At 34.0% G+C, this 13,529-nt stretch overlaps 1 protein-coding gene across 1 annotated transcript in view; it reads right to left on the bottom strand.

Moving 5' to 3' along the window:
* Positions 1–844: 844 nt before the first annotated feature.
* Positions 845–13,529, bottom strand: part of LOC135847168 (transcription factor Atoh1-like) — a 29,027-nt gene continuing 16,342 nt past the window's right edge. The window contains exons 2-5 of the mRNA XM_065366602.1: positions 7,451–7,701; positions 4,744–5,044; positions 4,230–4,323; positions 845–4,140 (exon numbers count right to left, since the gene is read on the bottom strand). Coding sequence (XP_065222674.1) covers positions 4,000–4,140; positions 4,230–4,323; positions 4,744–5,044; positions 7,451–7,586 — 672 coding nt within the window. The 5' untranslated portion in view covers positions 7,587–7,701 and the 3' untranslated portion in view covers positions 845–3,999. The remainder of the gene's footprint in view (positions 4,141–4,229; positions 4,324–4,743; positions 5,045–7,450; positions 7,702–13,529) is intronic.

The following is a 13,529-nucleotide window of genomic DNA, read 5'->3' as shown; positions in this document are numbered from 1 at the left end:
TCTGTACCTATTCAAGGTCTGCGTATTCTCATTTTGTAATATTTTTCCACTCTGTAAACAAACGTTGACCATTATTTTTCATGATGAGTAACAGTACCTAATGCATCGTTGTACGTATGTATTCATACGAGATGATGAAATTTATATTTTAGAAGGAACCGTATAAGACAGATTCATAACGTAAACATGAGGCTAATTTTCATGATCAAAATACCCATCCATCGAATAGGTATCTAACGAAGTTTTTTAAAATAAAATTTTCAACTTTGTTATTGAAGAATCAAAGCAGATTTAATTCATCGTCACAATAAACTGGACAATTGGGATATTTATTCCATAAACAGTCCGATAAACGAGATTTCAGTGTTCATTGAACCATCGTTCTCCGATCAGAGAAAAAAAAACGATGCAGTAATTCCTTAGGTAGGTACCTACGTCGAAGAGACAAAAAAAAACTCTCATTACGTAATTCGCAAATTGGTTCAATACTTCGCGACAAATACTTCACTACAATTCGATTACAATACGGCTTATTAGATAATGCATTCTAGTATTCGGTTCAGTTAATCTTCACGCTTCTGTAATTACCGCAATTTTAATAAATTTACCTTCGTCGAGTGTTTTCCGCATTTGAAAATTTATAACATCGGATAACACGGATTTGTTACAGCTGTTACATATTTCTCCGTATAAACGAATAAAAAATATCGCCTATTTCCACTAATGTTGACTATAGATTCGTAATATAATTCGAAACAATTCGTGGGTAAGTAATCAAATTCATCATTTTATAATATCTTCCTCGACCCTGAAAAAAATATTTGCAAATAATACAGTGAGACGATTTCAAAGTAAAAATATATTTCTAAAAAATTGTCTTCATCAACGAAAATATACATTGTTTACATTTGCTAACAATTTTATACATAAATACACTGGAAAGTGGAAATTAAACTAAAATAACAAACTTGTCACTGCATAATAATGCTCTTCCCTGATAACACCTTTGGAATGATTTTTCATACAAAAATGACCAAAATAAAGTCGAGATCAGTCGAAAGGATTTTTTCTTTTAATCTTTTGTATAGATTTTCATGAAAATTTTGAGCAAATGATAAACTATGCAGTACCTATAACTTTTATATCACTGTTTTTCGATAACCAACGTGGAAACATAATAAAAGAAAATGTCTAACATAACAATTCATTAAAAAGGAAACAAAACAGCAGGAGTTGGAAGATTTTCAACCATTTTAAAATAAATGTATCGTAAGGGATCTCTTTTTGGTAAGTAATAACAAGAATAATTAGAAACTAGAATGAGGTAGAATGATAAAATATAACCAGCCGGAATGCTGAATTCGAGGTGGAAAGAATTTAAACCAAATTAACATAATTCAATCACAAACTATAATCAATTTTAATTAATTAAAGTGAATGAAAAATCAAAACGTCTTCGAAGATCTTCGAAGAAATATTTGAAAAAAATTGAAAGGCGCGAATTTTTTTTTCGAGCGAACAACTTTTTGGACTTTGAGGTAGTCGGTAATGTTCAATAAAAATAATGAATGATTCGTTTAATTCTGCTTGAACGAATCAGCATTCAAACAAACCAAAGAATCATTACTAAAGGAACGTAAATACCCGTTATAAGGAAGATACAATTGTCAATTAATTTACAAAATTTAATTTTAATTTTAATTCAATTCAATGTTGGTGAAATGGTGACTGGGTTTAAAAAATTAAAATAGCATGATCTAATATTTTTTTGTTTTAAAAAAATGAAAGGAACTGACTGGATCTATTCCTATTGTTAGAAAATTGAAACAAACTAAAATGTTGGTATTAAAAATATTAAAATAACATGATCTGTAACTGTAACAATATTTTGGGATCAAAATGAAAGGAACTGGAACTACTGCAAAAAAAATTTAAAAAACAAAATAATTGAGGTCGATGCGGATAATTAATTGTAAACAAATTTTAAAATTTCGTTTCTTTAGTATCTTTTATGAATTATTTTCGACTCTAATAAACTTTTTTCACCAAATGTGTTTATATCATCTGAAAGAAAACAAGTAGGTAGAGATTTTAAACTATCGTTTCAACTGCTTCAAATGATCAGATATTTGCAATTTGTCAATCGGTCCCTACAATTGAAGTTGAGGTCATAAGGGCAGTCTGAGCAATCTGAATAGGCTCTTAAAAATTTCGTAATTTCCAAATTCATCTCGCAGATGTTTCATTTGGACAGTTTCTTTATACTGACGTTTTTGTAAACAGTGTTTCTTGAATATTTCCTCAGCATGACCTCCACGCTTTACAATTTTATTGTTTAGCAATTTTTTTGAAAAGTAAGTGTTTACAATTAGCTTGATTTTCAAAAATTAACTGGGATAGTTGTAAACACGCTTTAAACATTTTTCTACCCACTCATGTTTGAAAATGACCTCAAAATAGTAATTTTTAACAGTTTTGAAAAGCTATTTAGCCCGTTTGCCCGTGAAACCGAATTTTTGGAATAGAATATCTGAAAGTTGGAAGTTTAAAAGACTGATAAAGGATCAATTTCATATGGTTGAAATTTTTTTAAAGTAAGGAAAATATCTTGTTCATAATTACCCACACCGACCTTAATAATAATTATTGGATTATTTCAGATATTTGAGGTAGGTATATGTTCAACTTAATAAGTACGTTTCATGAAGTTAAGGATCAACAAAATCAGTTACTAAGCACAATATTTGAGAATTATTTCGACACGGAAACAAATTAATCTAATATCCCGAAGTCATATAATTGTATGTCTTTTCGTTTGATAACTTAAAACGTAATATTACATCAATTTCTTAAATACTTCAGACATCATATATTTATAATAATCGAAAGTTGAAAAAAAAAGGTCAAATAAATTAACTCAAAATGGAAACTTTCAAAAAACCGAGTTCTTTAAACTTTTGAACATTCATCATCATTTACGAACACCTAATGTATAAACCTGAACATTACCAAGACCTTAAAAACTAATTAACAACAAACATTACGTTCTTAATTTCCTGAGAACGAAGTAGAAAATTCGCCAATATACAGAGGCGAAGAGGTAGACACGATACATTTACTTTAAACAAAAATCACAGTAAGTTATGTACAAACGGGGGGAACACTGAATAAATAATTAACAAAAATAAAAAACAAAACATATACATCAACGACAGGAAGAAAATTACTGCGAAATTTTTTGCACGTTAAATTTAACAAGATTATAAATTCTGCATAATGAATATGATGGTACCCACATCGTTTAACTAAATTTGACATTCAAATACCGAACGCTTCGGACATTAATGAACCATGTTAGTAATTGATCCACGCGTCAAATTATTATACGATAGTACGTGAAAAAAATAGTATAAGTAAAAAATTTGCCATCATAAATGTACATAGGAACTACAATTTTGATACACCTGAGTAAGTTTTTATATGAAAGATTTTAGTCGCGAAACAAATTTAAGTAGATAGATGAATATTTTGTTGAATTTTATCTTAAAAATATTATTACCGATTAGATACTAGAAATTCTTTTATACTAAACGTTTCTTTAAGTAACAAAAAAAAGGCGGCATACAAAAGTATAAAAAATACCTACAAAAAGAATTATAACAAAAAAATATCGTATATAAGATGAAAAAATGTATAAAAATAAAATGACTAGAAGTATCTTAATAATTTACACAATAAAGTGAAATTCAAAATCAACTCTTCCTACGTGCATACTTGAATATGTAGATATTGCAGTTTGAACATTATAAAGGAGAAAAAAGATTACCCATTTAAATAAAAAAAACATAGGTACAAAATAAGAACAATAAAAGAAATGCGAATAACAAACAAAGGCACATATTTGAAAGCACCAATTACATTGTGCGTCATTTTAAACTCGAGTTTTTCTTTCTGAATACGCCATTAGGAAGAATTTTTTTCATATTTAACTAGAGATGGTCAATTTTCACCATTTTCACCGATTAAATGATTATAAAACGATGTTGGTACTCTGAAAGTGGTATATTCGTTTGCTTCTAATTTAACGTGTTGTTGTTGTTGAAAATCTGAGAATATATCTGCTAATAAATCTGCATCGTTCTGAAAAATTAGAAACAGATTATTAATATACTTGAAAATTATTAAATAATTTAGACAAACGTTGGATTTTAAAAATAGCCAACACTTACCGTATGATGAGTGGTAAGTTGTAATAATTCTTGTAATTGATTAATGTATTCGATAGCTAATTGTAACGTTTTAACTTTACTCATTCTTTTACTTCTGCAAATAAGAGAAAACAACAAACTGTTAACAAGGTGGTCTTTCAACAATTAAAAAATTAATTCCTTAATATTTAATATATGCAACACTAACAACAGGTCGGTGTTGTAGCTTGAGGAAATCATTCGACACGCAGCTGCTTTAATAGTAATAATTTTAAAATACTAAAACGACGACGTTTTCTGTCTGTATCGATGAATCAACACAATAAATATGGCAAATTAAAGGCTAGCTTTGTTTTGGAACGCCTCTCAACGTGCGAACAAAAATCATATACGCCAATTCTCATAAATCTTTTCGCATTAACATAGCAAATAAACCAGAGACGATCATCGTTATCATTTCGAATGATTTCCATTTTCGATATTTCATCGCTTCGCTATTTTTATAAACTATTCCAACGCAGGTTCGGAAACTTACTTATTTTCTTCGATTGGTACGACTTTCCTTAGCCTCTGAAACGCTCCGTTTACCGCCTGCACCCTGCGGCGTTCTCTGGCGTTACGTCTGGCGACCACTTGAGCCGGTTTATTAACAGCGGGAGTATCTTTGCTCTTTTTCTTCTTTTTAGAACCATTTAAGTCATCGGTTGTTGAGCTTAAACTGAGCGAGTATTCGGGACTTTGCATATCTTGTAAACTGCCATCGGTACCATTGCCAATGAGCGTCTGCTGACTGCTATCCGAATCCGAAGACCAACTGTCTTTAGGCGAGCAAAGTTCTATACGACAAAAAAATTAAGTCCATCAGTAACTTTGGTACATAGGTACGACGGTACGTATTCGATACGACGATTAATCAAATTAGTGTAAAAATTATCAAACGAGCAAAAGGGGAACGAGAGAAAAGGGCCACAGATAGGTACGAAATGAGAAAAAAAAAAAGGTGAAGGAACCCGAGTACATCACAGACGGTATCTACCTTGTAGCATTTGCGAGCGGTACAGCCAGACGGATCCCATCTGTGTGCTCCTGCTCCGGTGTACTTAAACTATCACCATATGCTCAATGTATCCAAAATCTTACTTAACGTACGAAAGAAATATTCGTCGGGCGATATACGCGTAACCGCTACGCCACACTCCTCGAACGTCGCCCTCAAGACGACGCGACGTGGTTTTTAGAAGAAAAAAATAGTACGCGCGTCTCTCCATATAATATGTATAAGTGAAAAGCAACGGGCAACATATGGTTCACTACTGATCGTGCGTGAGGATACGTACTTCAGGTATATCATCGTGTACTCGGATTCTGTGTTTATACGTATAAAATGTCGAGTGCGTATCCCTTTTTTTTTCATCTCTCTCTTTTGTCCTTTTCTTCTCTCTACTCTCTCGTGTGATAACATATGCGCTCATGTACGAATAGCGATGTACCATAAGTAGGCCCCGAAACTCCCTCTAAAGGTATTACTTCACTCTGCATCGTGCTAGCTCATCCAACAAGGGTTCGGAGGATGCAATTCTCTTAGGAAATCCTCGAACTGCCTAACAACTTATGTTTCGAGAATATAGCTGAAGGACGAGTGTATTTTTTGCAAAGAGTACCGCTAATTTTTGAGAATATGAGTATTGGTGGAAATCTCAGATATTCCCTCCTCTCTGGAAGTAAATTTAGGTCAATTTTGTTTCATCAGTTTAGTAGGTACAACATCCAGATAGACAACAGAACGGCTGCCAGTAAAACTTAACTAAAAGCATTTTTCGTCAAAAAACGTTTTTTCGGGTGATATGGAAGGAAAACCAATTTTAGAAGGACAAAATCAGTAATTGGTACAGTCAAATTTCAAAATGAAATGTAAAGTGTCTGAGGGCATAATTTAGAAGAAATAGAATTTGAGCTGGATTTATCCTCAGCCTAAAATCGTTCATAAAAAAATAAATGGGACAAACTTCATACTCAGAAGTCAGGATTAATTACTTATTTTTGATTAACCAAAGTGATGGAGGAGCTTTGAAGACACTCACAATTTGATTGCCATGCAAGTTGCAACATCGTTGAAGGGTTAGAGACACCAAGGGAAAATCTGAGGTAACCCCGTCCTCTGCCCTTCCCTCTAGAAGTGATTTAGGTCCATTTTGATGCATAAGCATGACACCCAGATAAAAAACAAAAATTTTCAGTAAAACTCAACTAAAGCATTATTTGTCAAAAAATCTTTTTTTCAGGTGATATGGAAGGAAAACCAATTTTGGAGGGACAAAATCAGTAATTGGTACAGTCAAATTTCAAAATGAAATGTCAAGTGTCTAAGGGCATAATTTAGAAGAAACAGCATTTGAGTTGGATTTATCCTCAGCCTAAAATTGTTTATCAAAAAATAAATGGGACAAACTTCATACTCAGAAGTCAGGATTAATTACCTATTTTTGTTTAACCAAAGTGATGAGGAGCTTTGAAGACACTCATAATTTGATTTCCATGCAAGTTGCAACATCGATAAAAGTTTAGAGACACTAATGGAAAATCTGAGGTATCCCCTCCCTCTGCCCTTCCCTGTAGAAGTGATTTGGGTCAATTTTGTTGCATAAGCATGACACCCAGATGAACAATAAAATTTTCAGTAAAACTCAACCAAAGCATTTTTCGCTAAAAATCGTTTTTTCGGGAGATACGAAGCAAAAACCGATTTTGGAGGGAGTAAATCTGTGATTGGTAAAATGCAAAGTGTCCTTTCCACCGAGGTCTTGGAGATTTCAAATTTCAAAATAAAATGCAAGGTCTTTAAGGTGATCTGATCAAGAAAAAACAGAATGGAACTATTTAGAACCTTTTCAGCCTAAATAATTGTTCATTTAAAAATGAATGGGGCAACACTTCATTACTGAGCATTGAGGAGAACTTCTGCTCAATCAGAAATCAGAATGATTGACAAGAAACTTTGAAGAGATTCGCATTTTGATTTTCATGCAACATTTCACAAGATTGTGACTTCATCGGTGTTCAGAAATAACACCAGAATGAGCTTTTGAGAAGATCTGAGAAAGAGGAGCATACTTCAGACTTCTTGAAATATTTAGGGGCTTATCAAACTTTTCTGACTTCAATGAAGTAAGGATAGGGTGAGTCAAGACTACTGCTGCAGCAGTACAAAGACTTACAATAATAAATTTAGGAATGCTGCTTACCTGATTTAATAGGTGCCCACCAATCTGTCGAACTTGTGGGGCTGAACTGCATATAATTATTTGATAAAGATTTAACTGAAGCATCTTCCAAGGTGCAATATTGTTGAATGTCGTTTCTCTGTATTCCTGCACTCATTTTGTCATCGCATGCCAAAAATATTCGAAAGTGATTCTGTTTTTTGTCTAAACACGACGACTGCAATTGATCCTTCGAGAATTCGATGAAACCAAGACGTATTTAGTCACGTTTTCTAAAAATAAAACAGAAAACCAAGTCCATCAGGTTATGTTTATATTACAAATGGGTAGGTTAGGTACATTATACACATAGATTTTTTCGCGGGCGACGAATCATTTATATACTCGTACCTAATGAAAATAAACTTTCAGTGATACCGAAGAATTTAACCCTTTTTAACTACCCATCAGCATTGACTACCTATATTATTCCAATTAACGGCGGCATCGTTTATGTAAACGTTAGATAGGTCAGATACTACATACAAAGACATATTTCCAATTCTGGGAATTCTTAACCAAATATTTAATTAATCGGTTCCCTCGTCACGATCGTATAATATAGTCTAGATGGCGGCCGGCGCTAACATTAAACAACCCCTGCTTCTCTTCTGACCACAAGTAAATAGGTATAGATGATCAAAAAAAAATATATTCAGGTACCGAATTAAGCACCCTTAACGTTGAGTTTCGAATTTCAATTGAATAAAAGATCTCGTTACAAGTGGAAATAAGAAATGAGCATTTTTCGCCATAACGAAGCCCTCTAACACGATGGATAGGTACTGGATAGAGATAGAGGTAGATAATTTCACGTTCGCATATAGCTCTCTTTTATGATAAAAGTAGACGAGAGTAAAAAATACGTTAACGTGAAATTGCCTTAAGCGGCAAAAGTCCTCGGTTATAGGACTTAATTCAGAATTCACGTCGAATCTAATTCAAAAAACCGGAATTCTTTGGCTTTTGTTAGAAATAACAAACCAGTGAACACTGAACATTGCCTACCTATAGGACCCATCTGTTATTATTATTGTGTTAGTAATTTATTTTACTCGTAGCCGTTGCGTTGCGAGCTCTTCTCAGTTCTCTGTAGACGAGAGTATTTTACGCTTTTTTTCACAACCGCGTATGCGTTTTATTCGTCTCCATCGTACCGTCTCGAAAACTAATCCTGGGGTACCTGAGCATAAAAATGTACCCATCAATTTGCTGGGCCCCTACCTCAATGTCTGCAGATAATGTCGAGCTTTTTTTTTTTTTACTCGTACGTATACCTATTTATCAGGTTCTAGAAAATGGGCATTATCGCCTGAATAAATTGATAAACAAAATAAGTAATACCAAGGTATTAGGTATAGGTACCCTATCTACATAGGTTTTGTTTTTTTTTTACACATTTTTTTCGTACGATTCTTACGAGGATTTTCATTTTGTCGGCTAATTCTTTATGTCAACGCGGGGTCTTTTGTGTTGTGGTATCGTCTTGTGGATCCTTTTATATTGAAAGACATCGCGATGGGATCTCCTTTCGAGTCTTTTTGGGTATTTTTTTTTCTACTAGAATCATTTAAATATACGATGTGGTAGGTGGAAGCGTGTGGCGTTCGTGGATCTCGAGCCAATGAAAAGTACTTCGAGTGGACATCAAGGGTATTGGGATTACGTTGGTACCTTATCTAGTTCAATTTGAGCTCGGTAAAGATTTTCAAAAGGGATTAATTTTCCTCTGTAGTGCTTATCTTAGCAGCAATGACGGGGTTCAAGAAAGGCCAGATTATCTCTACTTGCACCAAAAAAATTCTTGGCAATGAAAATGACTGTGAAGTCGTGAAAATGAAATCTAATATAAATCACAGTCTCAACATGTTCTATGTTTCATTTCTCTAATTTTAAAAAATTATCAGAAGGAATAAACTCAGCCAAAAATGATTGGATCTGATCACGTCTGATCAAAGATATAATCAGATTAGAGCCGTTCAGACATGATTAGATCCAATAGAGAAGATCTGATCAGACTCAAGGGAGGGGGGAGGGGTCAGATCCGAACAAGCACAATTATTTTCTCCAGAGAACTTTCTATAATTTTTTTGGCCATTTTATTGTATTTCATGGAGTGTTTTTATCTCATTACATAAAACAAAATTTCAATACTCATTCATGCACCTTCAGAAAATTTTGTTACAATTTTAATTATTTTTGCCAACAGATTTTTAGTGACTTGAATGCTTTTTCCAGTATCTGCAAGTTGCAATTTTTTTCCAATTTCATCAATTTTAGTCAATTTTTAATGATTTAATTTTTTTACTCAAAGTGTTTTTTGATATTCTTTTTATACATTTTTGGTAAATTTCAATAAATTTTCATGAATTTTTTGGTAACTTTTTTCAACGTGTTTTTAACTCATTTCATGAAATTTCAATTTCATTAAAAATTTCATCAACTTCATGTTTTTAAGTAATTTTAAGAAAGATTTGTACAATTTTGGCTGAATTTTTCCAAATTTTACTGATTTTATCTTTCATGGCGGTTTTTAGTGATTTTAATGATTTCCTGAGTGTTTTAAGATCATTTTAAACATTTTAATAACACTTTCTTATTTATTGTAGTAAAATTTTATTGAATTTTCATTTCGGGGGGGGGGGGATTTCCACTGTTTTAAAAAATGTTTCAACAATGCTATATGCAATTCTTGCTCAATTTTGTTGAATTTAACTGAGATTTCATCACTTTTGAGTAATGTTCAGAAAACCATTTTGATAAAATTCAATAACGATTTTTAAGAAAAGCATTGATAGGAAACCGATACTTATTTTATTCAGTTTAATAATTTCAAGTTTCAGTTGAAACTGTCAGTTTTCGACCAAAATCATTCAACTTCTTCTGTTTTTTTAGTTCTTGGTTTTCTATGTCTAATTAGATCTGTACAGATCTGATCAGATTCATAGAGGGGGGGGGGTGACCTGAGTGGATCTAACCTGATCTAAGTGGTCGCTAGATTCAATTCTCGCCATATCTATTCTAATCAGATTAGAGTTGTGATCAGATACTCAATCACTCTTCCCTCTTCTTAGTCTTCTTAATCACAGAGCTGTCCTGTGTCCAAAACATTTGCACCTTTGAATTCCGTATTTATTTGATCTGTGACTTTTGGCTTGGATAAATATTATTTGCTCATCCTCTGAAAAAATCATTCCAAGTAGGTACGAACTGTTACTCGTTCTAGCACTTTCTGGGTTCTTGGGATCACTTATTTGCCCTCCTTGCCTTCACATTACATGTTCAAAACTCATCAATTTCACCATTTTGGACATTCCCTTCAACATCCCCTCAATATCTTGGCAAATTCCATCTCATAATTTTCAAATCTTTACTCAAAACCACTTTCTTTTCAAACACTCTCACTCCCAAGAGGGAAACCTCAACAATACTCGCACAGGCACATTAATCCGGAAGTCAACCAACATATCGCAATATCCATCTCATCGCGGAGCAGTCATCTCATCAAAGGTATCAAAAAGCACGACAACAACAACGACGACGACTTAGACGACGACAAATTCTCATACGTATTATACTCTTACTGGTCGTACGCGTAAATTAAAATTAAAACATATTAAACTGAACCAAATAGTGAAGCCAGACGGCGTACGCTCGTAGTATAATTTCCGCTATAGACCGGTTAACCTTCAGGAGGATAGGGAGATGAATTTAACTCGTTCAGTGGTAATTAAACTGCACGTTTGTAATATTATTAAACTGTTACACATACCGTTTAATGACTTGAAATTGTATGAGCTCTTACGGGTTAACCATTTAATACCATATACGATGAGGAGGAGTTTACCCTTTCTTCCCCGTATAGTCTTAGAGAGTACATACATTCTACTCGTAAACTCGATCGAGACAATGGTTAGAGTAATTTTAGTCGTTTGTAAATAAGTACTTTGTTTAGGCTGTCGTCGTTAAATCATAATAGTATTAAATCTTATAGGAAAAAAAAAGTACACACCACAATAACTCGAACGACGCTTAAAAATAACAACCTCAAGTAAAGGCTAATGAACTCTATGCAGACCTTACACTTAGGAAGGAGGACAAACCAAAAAAATTTTAACAATCCCTTAAACAAAAACGTAACATAATCGTTACATATTCACCTATTGGTACCTCGACAAGCGACGGTTCTTCTAATGTCTTTGGTATAAATGAACCCGCATCAATGATAGGAAAAAAAGCCGAACCAGTTACCCACGACATAATTTGACCATAACGCCTTAGATAAGCCGGCCAAATATCAGTCAAGCGTAAAAGTCGTGCACTTTTCAAACAAGTGTATTTCCTCTACTTATCGCCGGTCGCTTTATACTTTCTCACGGTTTAAATTTTACGCGAACGAAATTTCTAGCCCCAAAACTGATACTAGGCTATATACGAATATAGGTACTATACACGTGAACGTGAAGCAGGTAAAATATATACTAAAAATGACAACTCCTCTATGTTTGCCATCCTCTTGGCTGGGTTGTAAAAAGAAGTCTATGGTACACAACGACGACGCAGACAGAGAGAAAGAGAGGAAATCGGCAAAAGAATAGAAAAAGGAATTTCTATGAGAATAATACGGCAACGCACACAGGTATTGTATGATTTCTACCCTCTTTCCAGCCGAGAATATGGAAGAAAAAAGCAGAATAAGAATAGCATACTACAAGAGAAGGTAAGCTAGACGAAGAGAGAAATACACGCTTTAGCACCGCGAACCACCTAAATCCTCGACGTGAACGAAGAAGGAAGTGTTCTTTTCACGTATATAGAGAAGAACTTGGTACCAGTGAAGAAGAAATGCAGACTCGGGACCAGGTATTCTGGCATTTTTATTTGTTTCTTATCCGGTTAAATGAATCGAATAGAGGAGATGCTTGGCGTATTTAATTAAATTTTTCGCCAAAACGGATGTATATAAATTTCATACGTACCAGGTTGAGCTACCAGAACGGATATTCAAATTGGGAAACGATGCGAATGACGATAAAAACAAACACGAGTCTATGAAGAGTGAAAAAAAAACCAACCATCAAAAGATAAATTATACAGAATACGCGAGGCGTTTTGTGAGCAGAACTTTGTCCTCTTCCTGGACACCCTATGAATAAAAATCGCGAAAGCGAGGCTACCCCCTCACGGTAAAGGAATTCAGATCACCTCGCGAGTTCCTCCTTCTGCCACCTATTTTACGATTTCGAAAAACTGTGACATTCCGACGCACACACGTAGGATAAAAAGCACCCAACACGTGATTGATGAAGTCGGTTACTGCTTCTCACCCCTAGCTGTAGTTATCGTCATCCTCAAACCGAAGCCTCTGTTTGGGGCATAATTAGCGACAGCTTCTTCTCGAATTACGCCTCATTTCTCGTAGGTACCTACTACCTACACGTCGCCTGTATATTATATTTTTATCCAGCACGTGTGTATGTAAACTTGTACATATTTAGAAGTGCTGGTGTACTTGTATAAAAAATGTAAGTACAGCAGACGATTTTGAAAATTTATTCATTGATCAAATAAACCTTCGCGTCATTTCACGCCAGAAGCGTCGCCGCTGACTTGTTGGGTATTAACTTGATGGCTTGTGAACGTGATAACGAGCACGGCCTACCAGGCAGTCTCTATCAGCAACGTTATTTGATCAATAAAACTGATAAAAAAATATATCAGCCATGCAACAGATAGATAGAAAGAAACCGAGAGATTATGGTGTACTTACATAGTAAATAAATATGTATGTACATTTTCAAAAATGAAACATCAAGTACGTCGCAGTAATGGCACAATTATTTAAAGGGTAATTCGCTCGTGTCGATAAAATGCAGTTAAAATCTGTCTCGTATGCATTTGGTTGGGTAAATCCATCCATTAAGCCAGATAAATCCGAATAGACGTGAACTTAAGAACACCCAAATAATTTAAATAACCCCATAAGGATAGAATATGGCCTAAACTCTGCAGAGATCTCAAGTCTGATCAGTGTTGAACACATCTAAGCACCCGAATTTCA

This window comes from Planococcus citri, chromosome 5 (assembly GCF_950023065.1).
Source record: "Planococcus citri chromosome 5, ihPlaCitr1.1, whole genome shotgun sequence".
Lineage (NCBI taxonomy): Eukaryota > Metazoa > Arthropoda > Insecta > Hemiptera > Pseudococcidae > Planococcus > Planococcus citri.
The sequence above is the reverse complement of the archived record's forward strand: the minus strand, read 5'-3'. Positions and strand labels throughout refer to the sequence as shown.